The sequence below is a fragment of the Cyprinus carpio genome, chromosome A15 (genome assembly GCF_018340385.1).
Source record: "Cyprinus carpio isolate SPL01 chromosome A15, ASM1834038v1, whole genome shotgun sequence".
Lineage (NCBI taxonomy): Eukaryota > Metazoa > Chordata > Actinopteri > Cypriniformes > Cyprinidae > Cyprinus > Cyprinus carpio.
The window spans coordinates 8,557,921-8,575,554 of NC_056586.1; the positions used below are offsets into that span (position 1 = coordinate 8,557,921).

The following is a 17,634-nucleotide window of genomic DNA, read 5'->3' on the forward strand; positions in this document are numbered from 1 at the left end:
CCTGAACACGACACAATCATTCATGTACACAGTGTGCAAGGGGAAAAGGAAAATAATAATAATAATAATAATAATAATATCATAAATAAATATTTTCCACATGTTGGTTGCACGGTGACAATACCATCCCCCCAAAAAACCATGATGACTTTTAATGCATATATTAAAAAACATAAAAATGCTCATCGTTAAAGTATGAATGAATTGTATTTTCATTGAATTGTTGAATGCAAACAAAAAACAACAACAAAAAACAAACAAACAAACAAACAAAAAAAACACCTCATTTTCAGAGTATATAACCTTAACACAGAGTGCACAGCAGTCACGGGGGAATCAGTGAAGGTGAGATGCATCCTGCAGAGTGTGGCTTAGTAGTAGGAAAAGCAATGGGTCTCTCAGTTATTTCGATTAACATTAGTGCATGTGGCAGACACTTTCCTGCAGAGTGACTAACAGCGTGTTCAGCATTTGACCAGTATAAAATGAACTTTTTATTATGCATGAAACTAAGTGGGATAAAGAGTAATGAAGAGATGGTTTATTTCTAAGGTGTAGGAAGAGAGAGGAGCAGTGGAATGCTAGCATGTAGGAAGCGTAACAGTCAGAGGGTCACAGCGGGGGTCACTCTGTCTGAGCCTCCAGTGTGAGAGTCTCTTGGGGGAAGGTGCTTCACTGCTCCGTCCCATGAGAACATGCACTGAGGGAACCTTTCATAAAAACCCAGACAACATGAAACTGAACAAAATATCGCTGTCTAAGTCACTTTTTTTTGGGGGGGGGGGGGGTAATTCTTTGAAGTTTAAAAGCTCAGGGAATAAAGACCTCCAAGTGTTGTCTATAAGAAATGAATGGAATCTGAAATCTGCTTATGGGACTTTGCTGTAGGGTGCTTAAGAAACACAGGGCATTTCCTCCGTTAAAGCAGCAATGCAGTCAAGTAAAACCAGAAGCATTCACGGCATTCACAGCAACGAGAGAAGAGGACAGTTGATGTTGTAAGTGAAGCCTGAGGCCAAATCCCTTGCTTAGTGGCACAATAATGATTGCTCAATAGTGATGCCAAACACAGGCATATTTAAACAGAGAGTTTAACAGCTTTTCATATTTACACTCTCGTAGTTTAACCAAAACACAGACAAACTAACTGTTAATAATAGCTGCAGAAAGAAATCAGAATACATGGATGCCTTTAAAAGGCCATCGATTGAGCTAACAGGGTTATGCTTTCCAGACAAACCTTAACCAATAAACTTTTAATGGCAAGTACAGGGTAAAACCATACACAATCAAACTGAATAAGAAATATGGACTTGGCAATCAGGATGTATAATTAACATACAAAGATTTTTGTAGGTGCAGGTAAAAATTCTTGAAGGTTTCTTGTTGATTTCTTGGGTCGGTGAGTTTCAACAGCAATAATTATTCTTTGCATCACTCTGCCCTCTGCTGCACGATCTAGTCATTTGCATTTTGGATTCGACTTTTCTGTGCAACACAAATCCAGTGTGACTGCAGTTGGAAAACTGGGTGGCCCCCTACATTTCTTTTTAGTTCTAGCACATTTCACAAGGTGTATTTAAGGTACTGAAATATACAACACTAGTCACAGTCACATACAGAATATAGAATAGATTCAGTATGTCTATATAGACACAGTATATATTTATACAGTCACATATAGAATATATAGTCACAGGTTTTAGTACACCAGCTGTGTGTCACAGTAGATAACACAGCTTTCATAAAAACATTGACAATGAAAGCATATTACAATCTATTTATAAAACCATAATGATCAAAAACATAAAAAAAAAAAAAATGTCTTTACATTTTGGGACCCTTGTAATCACCTCCTTTTCCATGGCTGTAAAATAGTTTAATATGCCTTCCCAGCTTCCTGTCCTTTTATTTAATGTGCCGTTTGTCCCACCTGATGGGTCTATTATTATATGTTATTTTACTTACTTTCCTTGCTCTTGTCTGGTCAGATTACACACTGTGCGTAGCTCCTTTTTTTAATGGAGAATGTAAATGGAGAATGATGCTTTTTGTCCCTAGACAGTGTAGTTATGATATCTGACAGCAGAGGTTTTATGGATGTCAGCATCTAAGGCTATTATCATGGTGTAAAAAATAAAACAAAAGAAATAAAGACATTTCAAAGGAAGTAAGGGGGTTGACAAACAGGATAAATAATTTATATAAGAAAATATAAAATATATATGAGATGAATTAGTTGCACACTTGCACTAGAGATTAAAATTCCAGACATTTCCATGTTGAGCTCTTGTTCAGTGCTGCCATTTGTACAATAATCATTTTCTGCATTACTCTGCCCTCTGCTGCACGATACAGTCACTGCAAAGTTGGGATTTTGACCTTTCTGTGCTATTTGTCCTATAAACAAATATGCTTAATTGTTGTTGAGGGAATCTAGCTGCTAAAAATGTAACATTAGTTCAAATCTGCTCAGAGAAATGAAATGAACAAAATGACTTCATTGATTTTCCTTATCAGTAAAATGATTAAATCTTCCCATCACTAGTACATAGATCAGCATATAAGAGCTGGCACAATAGGGTGCCATAAAAAAAGTCTTAAATATTACAGGGCTGCCAACCATGTGTTTGCAAAAGCAAACGTGTCTTTCAGAACTATTTTAAATCTTGTAAAAATTTAGGAATGTGAAATAAGGTGACATGACTTGTATGCATATTCAGCATATATTTACAAATTACTGTAGAAATTCAAGAGTAAAAATGTATTTGTTTTCAAAAACACAGTTTTGATTTCTAATAAAATTAGGTTTATTTAAACTAAAATCAATGCAAGAGGGTAAAATAATTTATTTCTTCCTCAAAACATTGGATTTTGATTTCTAACTGAATTATGTATAAATCTTTTCACACATGATCATTGGGTGTAGGTAATCACTAAATAAATGTGGCATTTAAATAGCAATGTTTTGAAAGATGTGTCTAATGTAGAGAACTGTGTTTAGCATTTTGCAAAAAGTTTGTTTTTCATTCATTCATCCATTCATTCGAGTCTGACACCGAGACTCGAACCTGCGACCTTCGGGTTACAAATCCATCTCTCTAAACCATAAATTTAGGCTTCTGCTGCACCCCATTGTAGATTTGCTTTTTAAATCTAAAGGCATATCTTGCAGTCGTTTTAAAATATAATGTAATGGGATTTCGGAGGGACAACCTAGACAACATAGTAGCTTAGTTGAGGCAATATAAGTTTTCAAATAAATCTGAAAAATAGTAAAAAAAAAAAAAAAAAAAAAAAAAAAAAAGAGAGAGAGAGAGATTGAAGGGACTTACTGAAGCTGCCTGCTGCCACCGCTGCTGTCTCCACTGCTCTCTCCACCTCTGCTGATTAGGTTTGCTCCCTGTTGTTCAAAACTTGTGGGCTCCCTGTGGGGTCCCATAATGCACAGGTGCATTTTTTGGGGTCCTGGAGGGCATAGGTGATAAGAGATGGGCACTGGTGCATTTTGTAAATGCTCAGTAAGCCTCTGTTTTTCTCTTGCTATGGTCCTGGTAGGCACTGCTGCTAACTTGGAGATAAGGCAGGCACTTCCTCTGCTTGTGAAGACCTGGCAAGCACTCTTGCTCCCTGTGGGGTCTCAGGATGTACAGAAATGGCTTGAGACTTCTTTTGCAGCAGCTCCTTTCTCAGCTGCTCAGGGATCCTTAGTTCCCTTTCAGTCAGTCACATTCAACGTTACTTCAGAACTGAACTGACGCATTGGGATCTCGTCTAAGAGCCCAATGTGTCAGTTTAATTCTGACATAACATCTCCGTTCCCTTCTTCAGGGAATAAGTGTTACATACATTTCTCCTCTCTGGGGTCTTGTATGGGATGGATGCTCCCTGTGTGGAAGAGACAGATGCTTCCTTCAGAGAAGAGCCTTGAGACTTCTGCTGCTGTAGCTCCTGCCTCAGCAGCTCAGGGATCTGTAATCTTTGCCTCTCTGTGGTCATGTTGGGCATGCATTCTACCTGAAGACAAGAGTCTTGAGGCTTCTGCTGCAGTAGCTCCTGCCTCAGCGGCTCAGGGATCTGTAATCTTTGCCTCTCTGGGGTCTTGCCAGGCACGCATGCTACCTGAAGACAAGAGTCTTGAGTCTTCTGCTGCAGTAGCTCCTGCCTCAGCAGCTCAGGGATCTGTAATCTTTGCCTCTCTGGGGTCTTGCCAGGCACGCATGCTACCTGAAGACAAGAGTCTTGAGGCTTCTGCTCCAGTAGCTCCTGCCTCAGCGGCTCAGGGATCTGTAATTTTTGCCTCTCTGGGGTCTTGCCAGGCACGCATGCTACCTGAAGACAAGAGTCTTGAGTCTTCTGCTGCAGTAGCTCCTGCCTCAGCGGCTCAGGGATCTTTAGACTTTGCTGCTTGTCAGTACGCTGCTCTGCTCAAAAGGCTCAGGCTTCTGCTGCAGAAGCTCCTTCCTCACCGGCTGAGGGATCTTTAATCTTTGCTTCTCTGGGGTCTTGTTGGGCACGCATGCTCCCCGAAGACAAGAGTCTTGAGGCTTCTGCTGCAGTAGCTCCTGCCTCAGCGGCTCAGGGATCTTTAGACTTTGCCTCTCTGGGGTCTTGTCAGGCACGCATGCTCCCCGAAAGACAAAAGGCTCAAGGCTTCTGCTGCAGAAGCTCCTTCCTCACCGGCTGAGGGATCTTTAATCTTTGCTTCTCTGGGGTCTTGTTGGGCACGCATGCTCCCCGAAGACAAGAGTCTTGAGGCTTCTGCTGCAGTAGCTCCTGCCTCAGCGGCTCAGGGATCTTTTATCTTTGCTTCTCTTGGGTCTTGTTGGGCACGCATGCTCCCCGAAGCCAAGAGTCTTGAGGCTTCTGCTGCAGTAGCTCCTGCCTCAGCAGCTCAGGGATCTTTAGTCTTTACCTCTCTGGGGTCTTTTTTGGGCACGGGTGCATCCTGAAGACAAAAGGCTCAAGTCTTCTGCTGCAGCAGCTCCTGCCTAAGGGGCTCAGGGTTCTTCAGTTTTGGCACAGGTTCTCTCTGTTCTAAAATGGCCTTTAGCAGATGATTCCTCAGGTGCTTAGGGATCCTGAATTTTCCTCTTTGTTAGGACACAATGGGCACAGGTGCTCCCTGTGTGTTCTTCTTGCTCCACTTCCTTCCCTGTTGCCTCCACTGCTTAGTGGTCTTTAGTGTGGCATCTAAGAATACTAAGTCCCCACAATCAGACCCAGGTGCTCCCTGTGGGGACCTGGCAGGCACAGGTGCTACCTGAGGGTTCTTCTGCCTCTGCTTCCTTTCCTCCTCCGTGGTCTTCAGTGATGAATCTAAGAAGCCTAAGTGCGGAGACTCAGTCTTCTCTGATGCATCACTGAAAATGGGAGCTAGCTTTCTCAGACCTGGTGACTAGGATGAGGTAAGGTCCCTCTTCTCAGTATAGACAGGTACAGGTGCCCCCTGTGTCTTCTTCTGCCTCCACTGACTTTCAAGTTGCATCTGTGAAATCTTGAGTGCGTGGACTCGGCCTTCTCCGATGCATCAATGAAGACCAGGGATGTGGGGAATGAAGCTTCTCTTGCTTCCATTGTTCCCCACCACTGCCCTGAGATGAGGTCCCTTTATTCAGGGTCTTCAGATAAGAGACATGAAACTGCTGGAACTGGTTGACATATTGATGTTTGATTTTATCTTAAAAGGTGATCCAAAGAAGTTAATAATCCCACCTTTGTGTAATATATATGTACAACACTATGGCAGGAGGAAGGGAAGAGATGAATTGAGTAAACATGTAAGAGCCTGGAAGCTTTTTAATTAAAAAAAAAATATATATATATATATATATATATATAATATATAATATATATATACAGTTATATAATACGTACAGTGTATACGCAGCAAGGGTTCAGTAAAAGTTATTATTATTATTATTATTATTAAATAAATAAATTTACAAACCAAAGTAAATAACTCAGGTGCTTATAATGCAAAATATACCTCCTTCTACTTGCGTAATCATCATAAGAATGATAACTCATAAAACTTTCAGTATCAGCTTTCAGAATATAAAATAAATGAGTGGTGAATGGAGTTCCTCACAAATACAGAGCCCCATGAACGCAATCTCGTATATATGAATGTTTAAATTGGCCAGTCTGTATTATAAAAACAGTAGCAGTCATCATGACGTTAACTATTACACATGTCCAGATGTCAGACAAATCTGTGCTGATAGTGCAAAGTTGAAATTAATTTTTGTGATAATTAGCCTTAACAGCATTTGTAGCATGAGCGTAACTTGTACTGACACGCTAACACTAAAATTTAAACACTTATACAATTTTAAAATTAATAAATTTAATTTTTTTTTTTATATTTTTATAGTTTTGCTCTTAGGCAATTGTAAAAGTACAGTTTTGACATTAAATCATGTTTAAATAGCTGCAGTGCACAACAAAAATGAAAATAATAATAATAATATTAAAATAAAAAGAAACCTTCTTTACAAACAAGAAAATAATTTATTGCAAGAAAACCAGCAAATATTTACAGTACATATATATACAAACAGTTCCCTTAGAATGTTTTGACATGAACAACCGCATTCATATTTTGAACTAATTAAAAATACACTGCAGAAAATGTGCTGACACAAAATCAGTTTGGTTTATGCAAAAGGACAACAAGATAATGCAGTTTATGGTAGATCGGTTATCCATAGTCAAAACAATCAAATTCTTTGGCTTTTTTTTTTCTTTGCTTATATACAAAATCAACAGACAAAAATAGGGACAATAAAAGTACAATGCACAAAAATCCAAGAATAATGTACAACATTTTGTAGCCCAACACCAGATGCAAGAGTAAAACGGCTAACAGAGAATCAACATGCACACAACAGCTGAATGAAAGGGAAATTGACCAAACAAACAAGCATTACAATCCCCTTTGAACAGAGATGTTCCTATCCCAATGGTTTGGCAACTGCCTCAAAGTCTGACAAGTGGCACCGGTGGCCACTAAAAGTCATTGTCAGTACAAGGAGACATTAGCACTGTCAATCAAAACGGGTGAGAAAAGGCACCGGACAGTTAAAAACCTGTCAAAAAAATAAAATTAAATAAAAGTCTCTGACTTAACAGCAGAGCTGCGATTTGCAGCATGAAAAACCTTCTCATATTGAGAAAATTGAATTAGCTAAATAAATATTTGAAACGTCAGAGAAAGCAAAATTAATATTTCTTCTGAAGCGGTGTAATCGTCAGTGTTTATGCAAGGTAGCAGATGTCTTTCTGAATAACTGGACATCAGTAAATCAGTGCATCCCTTGAATCCAACATCCAAAACGCACACCACAAAGAGAATTATGGGTAACAATGCAACGTGTTTTGCTCAAAAATAATTTTTAGAAAGCATGACAGCAACACGCTACAAATATAAATAGATAAAAACAAACCAATTAAACATCAGAAGAACAGACTGTTCTAATAGTGCAGTGTACATCCTTACGTACACATTATAATCATTAATTCTGTCTTTCATGTTCTACATGAATAACAGGCAATTCATCTGGTAAATAATCGTCACATGTTGTAATGCTGCTTAAACTTTCTCGGGACCTACAGTAACACAAAGGACACTGTCTTGAATGTCAATAGCAGCTCTTGGTTTGGACGTTTCAGTTGTCGTAAGTCACATACATTGGTATTGACAGTATTTCAAGTGTTTCCTCAAGGGTCACTGCTCTCCTCTGCTCTGGCACTAATACCGTTCCTCAAGAAAGCTTCTTTCTCAGGTGTGGCTGGTTCGTTTGTCACTGTCGGTTTGAAGCTGTTGATGCCTTCGGTGTCATTACTGGCCAAAGCCGCCTCTGTGCTGTGCCAGATCCCATAGCAAAAATAAATAACAAAACCTAGACAGAAACAAAGATGATCAAAGAGAGCAGAAGACCTAGTACTTGTTTTTTGGTCTATAATCAAAGTTTGTGATTATTATTAATAACTGTACCAATTTATTTAATTTTATGTTGCAGTTATAAGCCATTCAAGGCTGTGCATTTCACAATCCTAACTAAACATGAATTAAGTGCAACACTGTGTTCAATTACACATGAGCAGCTCATGTTCCAGTGTTTACAGCATCTCTGTTCACAGAAAATACAGTGGACTCCATCTCTGCATGTTCTGTGAGTTTAACATGTATTTGGGAATTTGAAATGCTTTCTTTTGGCAGTTGCATCATTTCTTCTACTTTTATAGTAAGTAGTTTAAAGCAATCTGTCACTTTTGATTAATTTAATGTCCTTGTGGTTCAGACACAATGTTACAGTGATTTTTCCGTGTTTATTGACTTACCTATGGCCATCCAAATAGCGAAGCGCATCCAGGTGCCTCTGTCCAGCTGCATCATCAGGTACACATTAATGAACATGCTGAGGACGGGGAGGAACGGCAGCAGAGGAACCTGGGAACACACATACAAACCGCTATAAACGGCGACTATAAAACTCTCTCTGTGTGTGCATACAGGTATTTGTTTACCTTAAAAGACAGTTTTGTCTTGCTTTCAGGCTGCTGCCATATTAAAATGGTGATGATTAAACAAACCACAGCCAGAGTGGCAAGAACCGCAAGAGCCCAGAGCTGAAATCCACCCTGAACTGCCACGACACAGAACACACACACCAGAACACCTGCAGAGGGAGGAAGCGAAACTGTGAACATATTGTGAAGAAATCATGGCTGCTAAAATTAATATGTGAACTGATTTCAAAATGTGCATCTGCATGTGTCTGACCTAATACACTGGTGCAGATGTTGATGGTGAAGCCAGAGAGACGAGACGGCTCCTCATTTTTGGGGAACAGAAGGTTGCTGAGGGTGCAGAGATCTTGAGATCCAGGCAGGAAACCAGCACTGCTCTCGTTAATGGATTCGGCTTCAGTTTCCTCCTGACAGCTGGCTCTCTGATACTGGACATTCACACTGGGCTGCTCTGACTGGTATCTGAGAAAGAGAAATATATAGTAGTCTACACCTGAATAAGAATTAGGGTTATTATCGTTTACGAAAACTAAAACCATTAGGGATGTAACGATTCACTCTTCTTCTTTTTTTTTTTTTTAAAACAAAATGATATTTAAGACATATTATGAATTAAATGTGTCCTTTTATTATTGCTTGGACAAAATAGTGTACATTTCTTTGTGAAATTGAAATATAATAATATACTAATATAGCACTTTCATATTATTACTCTTTTGTTGGTTTTGATTGCTTCTGTTGTCCTCATTTTTAAGTAGCTTTGGATAAAAGCGTCTGCTAAATGACAAAATTTAAATAGAATGTAAATGTAAATAACAAAACTAAATTGAAATTTTAAAACAAGCCCCAAATCAAATAAATAAGTGTAACAAAATAAGGCTTTGTCTGTGCTCTTTCCATTTAAAATTAGAGGCAAACACTGCATTTAATCATGATCCAAACAAAGATGCTGCAGACATGCAACATGAGCAGTTTTAAATAAAAAATAAATTTTATAATTAATAAATTAAAAAACAAAAACAAAACAGCATTACCTCAACTATACGCAGAAACAATACATTAAAAATAGCTGCATGAAACAGCGGATTAGCTGAATGAGACGCAGAATTACTCTCTGCCAGCAGGTGGCGCTTAAAGCGTTTCCAAGGTTTCTGCTGTAAACGAAGCAGCGCTGCACTTATGAACTTTAATATGCATTATACAGAGCCAAGATGAAAAGAAAAAATACTATCTAAACTTTTCTAAAGACAGTAAGTTCCCATTAGACATGCATTCATATAAATTCCTACACCAAAATGAATCACGATTTGTTTAGCATCTCAACTGATTTGAATTGTCACATATTTGACAATCGCAGTTAATCGTTACATCCCAAAAAAACATTAATAAAATACATTTTTTAAATCATTACAAGAAATAACAAAAAAAAAAAAAAAAAAAAAAAAAACAAAAAAAATGAAACATTTATAATATAAACAAAACTAAGATATATATATTATATAAACAAAACTAATTATGCTGAAATGCCGAATACATTGATAGCAGGGCTGTCACTATAACATAATTCAGCATGATTAAGAAGAAAATATGGCAAAATTGTTATGATTAACAATTACGAAAAACAAAAAAGTGCTTGCAATGTCAGACTGCAGAAATATCAAACTCTTGTATGACAGGAAAAAATCTGAAGCCACACCTCAAGACTAAGACACAGGCCGCGACTAGTGTGTAAGCCAGCAGAGTGCCAATGGACATGAGATCAACCAGATCTTTCAGATCAAACAGGAAAGCCATCACCGCTGTGGAGAGAAGAGGAGTGTTACTGCAGGACAATCATTCAGCTGTATTCATTGTAACAAGTATAACAAGTTCACGAATACTACTTTGGATGTGTTAATATTGCCATCAGAATAAATATCATTCCACTACCATTCAAACATTTGGGGTGGGTAAGATTTTTTGTTTTTAAATACACCAAAGCTGTATTTATTATATTAAACATACAGTAAAAACAGTAATATTGTTAAATGTTATTACAATTTCAAATGACTGTTTTCTATTTTAATATATTTTAAAATGTTACTTATTCCTGATTTTAAAGCAGTCATTACATCAGTCATTCATTTCACATGATCTTTCAGAAATCATTCTAAAATGCTGATTTGCTGCTCAGGAAACATTATCAATGTTGAAATTTTACAGTTCATCTTTTGTAACAATGTCTTCACTGTCACTTTTGATCAATGTAATGCATCACTGTTGAATAAAACTATTAGTGTCTTTAAAAAATAAATAATCTTACTGACCCCAAATTTTTCAACCGTAGTGTTAACAGTGAATTGTAAACATATACTTGTGGCATATAAAATTTAATAATCACCAACAAGTTGTCAGTAAAAATAGACAATCTGTTAAAACATGTAAAAACATTAAGAAATGGTTAATGATGCGCCATATTTAAAGAGAAACGAACACCACCATTTGCTCATGTAGATTCCGTGCGGCCCGTGTAATGACATCTGACATTGCATACACTCTCAGCATTGCCACATATCCTGTTAACAGTCGGTCCCTTACTTATACAAAGACATCTTGCACTAGCAGTAATAAAGAAATATAAATCTTATTAACAATGACTGTTTTTGCATGTAATGCTTAACATGCAATTAAAAGGTTTTAGGTTATGTAAAGTACACTGTGAAGTACATTTAAAGCATTATTTCTAAATATATATGATAATATGAATAACACTGGCGTGCTTTTCTGACAAGGGTTTGATCATAAATCTTACAGAAGAAGTGACACATGAATGCTGCTAGAATCTAAGGGTTAATCCGTTTCTCCTCTACGCTTACCAGACAGAAGCCCAGCCACCATGGTGGCGATGATGGGCGTCTTCCTCTCACTGACGCGAGACATGAAGGTGAAGATCAGATCGTCATTTGCCATGGCAAAGATAATGCGGGGCAGTGGGAACATGGATCCCAGCAGACTACACAAGCAGGGGATGGAGGATCAGTGGATATATGATCTAAATCTGAACGTCAAACACGAGCCCAGTTCAGACAATGGCAGATGCCTCTAGCCTCAACACTAAAGCTGAATGTAAAAGAAGCGCAAAAGCTCAATATACCCCTTATAGTTCACCTCCTCAATTTAAGTTTGTTATTCAGAAACATGACCAAACTGTACGTCGGTGTTGCTTTGTATAGTCTACTTACAGTTTACTGTCAATGCTGCAATTCTCTGAACATAAAGGCTTATATAAAGCCTACTGTTAGCACAGAAAATGCAGTTCTGCATTGGGTATGAGTCATTTTTTGCCATTGCTGGAGTTTAGTGGATAAGTTTAGTTCATATTTAGTCATGGTGCAGTTTGAGAGGTTGTCGGCCGGACCGCTGTGAGATCTGTATGGAACGAGTCTGTTAGCAGTTTGAATGAGAGTCCTTACCTGCCACTATTCCTGAGGTTACAGTGGCCATTATGGGCGTTTTGGATTTTTCATTGATGTTGGCCAAGAACTTGAAGAGCAGCCCGTCTTCAGCCATGGCCCATATCACACGGGGCATTGGGAACATAGAGCCCAACAGACTAGTTCAGGGGAGAGAAACAGATTCACACCATGCAGTGCAGTTAGCTTGTGCATGTAACATTTACTGAAAGCCAATTAGCTTTATCAGGAGAGAAAAAAACAAACAAACAAACAAAAAAAATCTGCCTTTAAAGTGTCATGAAAAAGCAAACCATATTTTTTGAGATCCTACAAATATACACACCATTTAAAAGTTTGAGGTATATTGTTTTAAGAAAGTAAGTCTTGATGAAAGTAAAGACATTAATAATGTTACAAAAGATTTCTATTTCAAATAAATGCTGTCCTTTCAAAAACAAAATCCTACTGACCCCATAATTTTTAAAAAAAAAAATAGTGCTTGAATATGTTTGAATGTTTGATACAGGACAATTTACACCTGAATGATGGCACTACAACTGAGCAGAGCGAAGAGTTTAAACAGCATGTAACCAATCAGACACCAAGTCTGGGCTAAGCCCTGCCCACTTCAGGTCTCCCATTCCACGAATACAGTCCTTCTATCACTTACTATTTCTATAGTCTTTGTAGTTCTTACCTGGTGGACAAAGCACAAAGGGAACCAACGGCTACTGCGTACGTCGCCCCTTCCCAGCCCACATATTTGAAGGCCACGGGCAGAGGGCTGTTCTTATCCAGCATGTAGTACGGCATCATCATCGTGAGGGCGGCTGATACGCCAAAGTAGGCGACGAAACAGATGAGAAGGGACGCCACAATGCCAATAGGTATCGCCCTCTGAGGATTCTTCACCTCCTCACCTGAAACACGGAGAACGAGAGAGGAAAAGGCCTTTATTTACACAGGAAGTATTTGACTTATAAACATCTTCAAATTACCAGATCCACATGCAGGGAACTACACTGCGACCAAAATGGTCGCATATGCGACCTTTTGAAATGCCATTGCGACCCAAATTTTTATGGGGTCGCAAATGTATCACTGATTGTTTTTGTACCTACTTATGTGTTATGCTATGATTTAATATGAGCATTTATTAAAACAGAAATGTGTATTTTAAGAATACGTTTTATAACGTGCTCTGAGCATTCAACATAAGCTGGCTTCAGCCCCGCGATGCGGGAAAGCTGAACTGAGCAGCTGGTTACTCGCGCTGTGTTCGGTGCGCACGAGAGAGCCGCGTCTCGCGAACAGCAACACTGAACCGAGCTCTCCTTCAGGACGTTCGCATCCTCCTGCACCTGAACGAACAAATACAAATCGCAGTTTAAATAAACAGAAAAAAAAAATAAAAAAAAAAAGAGCGAAAAGCGAAAGAGCTCAATTCAGCACCGCGGTATTCTGGTGTTCAGGGAGCAAGCCAGAGACGCGTCTCAAAGTCTTCTTGCTTATGTACCGACAACAAATACATACAAAATATGTCGAAATACCCGTCTTGGAAAGTGTGTTCGAAAAAGTCTGTGGTTATGTCTTAAGTGAAAGTAAAGAGTTGCAATCGGATAATCGGATGTGTATCATTATAATGGATCTTTAATGTATGAAAATGAAAGTCGCCTAATTTACTAGCTCTGCTGTCAGAGTCTTGAATGTATGAAAATGAAAGTAAATCACTCACTGCTCTTGACTGAATTACTAGGTTTAACAAGAATCTATCCAAAGTCAATCCAAAAATCAGATAGAAATTGATTATATTGTTTTACTAGTGGGTGCAGGGCACTAGTTCATTTATGTAAGTGAGTATGGCAAAATTCAGTGATCTGTGAAATATTATACCCAAAAATTCTTCATACTGTAGACTACCAATGAAATTTATTAAAAAAAAAAAAATTAGGGACCTGACCATGTTTTGCTTAAGTGTTTCTTTCTTTAATTGCTAATGCAACCTTTTCACACCACAGACTGAACCAAATTAATCATTGCTTGCTTGGTAACTGTTCAACAAAGTATTGATAGTTGTGTAAATATTGTCATACTGACAGTTGCCTGAAGTTCTGGTTGATTCAATTACATATCTTTTTATCAAAGTTATCCGACATTATCAAGAGGAATTTGTTCTGACACAGTTTAACTCTGAGTTATTGTCATATTGTATTACCAATTTCTAAACTATAGCAAATAAACTGTGATAATGTGAGAAATGTTGAAGTGTCTGAATACATTTTGGTTTGATTGTGTATTTTATTTTACAGTGAAGACTATGCAGTGCTATTTTAAATTAACAAAAACAAACTTAAATGTAAACATTGTGTAAATAGCACAAATAAATAAATAGAATGAACATACAGTACAAATTAAACCATTTTAAACAGGGCCCACTGTACACCCTGCACCACGGCCCCCTCTAACCCCAGCTACAAGACGGAGCAATGCACTGTGTGTACCGTAAGAAATAGAACAAGGCATGTGGTTTAAAAGATGGCAAGTAAAACAAAGCACATCTGTATGCAATACAGTTTCATTATTGTTCATTATTATCCAGTAATTATAATTATTATAAATAATTTGTGCGACTAAATCATGTTTTGCGCCAGTAACTGAAAAAGTTAGTAGCACAAGTGCCACCAGTGGAAAAAGTAAGTGTAGTTCCCTGACATGAAATCTGACTTAAATGTGATCATTATATGTTACTTTTGTTTTAGAATGCATCTCAGACTCAAAATAAATTCGAAATTAAAATTTTGTTGTGCTAGAAAATGTCAAACTCACCTGTTGTGGCGATACAATCAAACCCAACGAAAGCGTAGAAACATGTGGCAGCACCAGACAGAACTCCAGAGAAACCGAACGGCATGAAGCCGCCAACACCCAAACTCTCTTCAGACGGCAGCAGCACTGACATACTGTAAAATACAAACAAGTACTAAGCTATAGTATGTCCCTCAGACAAAGGCGACAATATAAACCATTTCTAGGAGCATTCAGATTTTTCCTTTTTTCACATTATGATTTAGATTATCATTAGATTAGATTCAACTTTGTCACTGTGCAGCAAGTACAGGGCCAATGAAATGCGGTTAGCATCTAGCCAGAAGTGCAAATAGCAATATGTATAAACAAATATAAATATATACATGTATGCATATACAATAAGTTTTTTTAAATTTTTTTTATGGAGTGTACAGATGCATTGAGCAGCTCGATGCAAGTGGTGGTAAATACAAGGTGCAAAAGAGGAGGTATAAACAGATGCATCATACAGAATAAGTGTAGAAATACTGAATATGTATATATGATATAAATATATGTATGGTATACAATACAACATTATTTTTACAACCTTATAAAACATCATTTTATTTTCAACACTGTAAAAAAAAATTTAATTACCATTACAAAACTTAAAATTTTAATTACTGTAAAACAGCTTTTTTTTAAAATGACAAGCAAAAATTAAAGGCAGTACAACAAACACTACAATCTAAATATCAAATTTATTTTCACAGTACAGTAATATTAGTAAGGGGAACTTTTTTTGTTACTTTATATGCAATGAAAGAAGGTCTCAAAAACAGGCTACATTTTCTAAATGCATATTATTGATCTTACTGTAAATGGTGCATTCATGCTAATTTTTTTTTTTTTACTGTTTAATCCTGTCATATTTCAAACCAATTACTACTGTTTTGAATTAGCTTAAATTTTGAATTAGCTTAAAATTACTACTAAAGAAGAGAGCTGTTGCTACATAACTGTGACTTTCAGCAAAACATACTTTTTCCTCGCATCTTTTTGTTCAGTAATAAAATCTACATTTCACAAAATATACTGTGCTTCTATCAAAGGGGGACAAAAACAAGGTTCTTTACTTCTCAAAGGATGTGTGGTTGAGGATTTCCTTAGGATCCAAGTTCCAGTTATCGAGGGTTCCCTTGATCAGGCCTGACACCACCACGAACATCAGCACCAGAACATTGATGCAGGTGAACACCTTATTGACCATAGCGGACTCCTTCACCCCAAACGCCAACAAAGCTGCAGAACAAACACACACAACATTTCTACTTGTTACATTGCTGAACATACACAACCTGAGGTACGTTTGTGTAATCTGACTCTCAGTGGCTTACCTGTCAGTATGAGGATGATGAGCACAGCAAACATGTCGGGATACTCCGCTAAAATTCCAGGGGCCTTTATCCTCATGTGTAACTTGCAGAAATTCTCGATATGATTCCCAATAAGCTCATCAAAGGTTGCACTCCAGGCCCGAGCAACACTGGACGTTCCTGAGAGAGGGGACATTGTAAGTGTGGTCAGGCAACATGGGTTATAACTACTGGTTGACCATCAATATTGTCCATTTTTAAATGATTGGCATTGCCCAATAATTTTATTTTTGTTAGGCCCAATATGTTAAAAATGTAAGTCAGTTATTATTAACTACTGGTTTATTGAACTACTGTTGTATAAAATCAATGTCACATTTGTAATTGTGCTGATAGTCGGGAAAACACAACTCTTGTTCATGTGATGTTGCTTACCTTTATCATATTTTATAAAGAATATTTATCTTTTTTTTTTCTACCGCAGTATGTTTGTTCATGTTTGTTTCTTTGTGTGTGCTGTTGCAGTTATTAGTTTTGATTTCTCCATGAGTAAGACAGGCTGCGCGAGCCTCAACTGATGCAACCTTGATACAGTCAATACATTATTTGTCATCAGTCACCGTTTACACTGAAAGTAATCAAATCAGATTAATTTTAGCCAAAGTTTCGGTGCTGCCCAAGTTATTGTTTGTTATTGATGTTTTAATCATGTTACTTGTCTGGTCGGGCTAAGATATCACCATCGGCCATCAAAAACCCTGGACCACTTGAAGCATTCTCACCTATGATATAAGACAGGATGAGGTTCCAGCCGGTGATGAAGGCCCACAGCTCGCCCACCGTCACGTAGCTGTACAGATACGCGGAGCCCGTCCTGGGAACACGCGCTCCGAACTCAGCGTAACACAGTCCAGCCATGACTGAGGCTAATGCTGCAATCAGAAAAGATAGGACGATAGCTGGACCAGCGTTTTCCCGCGCCACGGCCCCAGCCAGCACATAGACGCCAGCGCCCAATGTGCTGCCCACTCCCAGGGCCACCAGGTCAAAGGTGTTGAGGCATCGGGAAAGCCGAGACTCCTCTGTGCTGCAGTCGACCACCTTCACTCGCAGAAGCTGCTTTCCAAAGTCTTTTAGGTACCAAATTGACCACTTTAATCAATCACAAACAAACACACACACACACATACACACAAAAAAAAAAAAAACACACACACACACACACACACTCTTCACTGTAGGGCCAATGACCTGGAAAAACAAAAGAGAGCAAGAGTGATAACTATTCTGATAAACGGTCCATTAAAGTTTGCTTCAAGTCAAGGTTATTAAACTCATTTTTAGTTTTAATAAGTTGTAACTGAGCACAAATAATCTGAATCACGTGATTCCAAAAATTAAAAACTTGCATGTATATTTAGAAAAACATTCAATCAAAATATGAAATTCTTTTCGAACCTCTGAATTCTAAAGGTTTTAAATGATGCAAGAAGCACGAC

General features: G+C 38.0%; 1 protein-coding gene across 1 annotated transcript; it reads right to left on the bottom strand.

Annotated features, from left to right (window-relative positions):
• Positions 1-6,493: 6,493 nt before the first annotated feature.
• Positions 6,494-17,269, bottom strand: slc7a1b (solute carrier family 7 member 1b; the record flags this gene model as incomplete). Its single annotated transcript, XM_042771676.1, has 11 exons — positions 6,494-7,904; positions 8,347-8,455; positions 8,533-8,684; positions 8,789-8,997; positions 10,232-10,334; positions 11,988-12,127; positions 12,667-12,889; positions 14,796-14,929; positions 15,896-16,061; positions 16,157-16,315; positions 16,918-17,269. Coding segments are annotated over 11 exons (1,929 nt in total), but the record flags the coding sequence as incomplete, so codon positions are not given.
• Between the last annotated feature and the right edge of the window lie 365 nt (positions 17,270-17,634).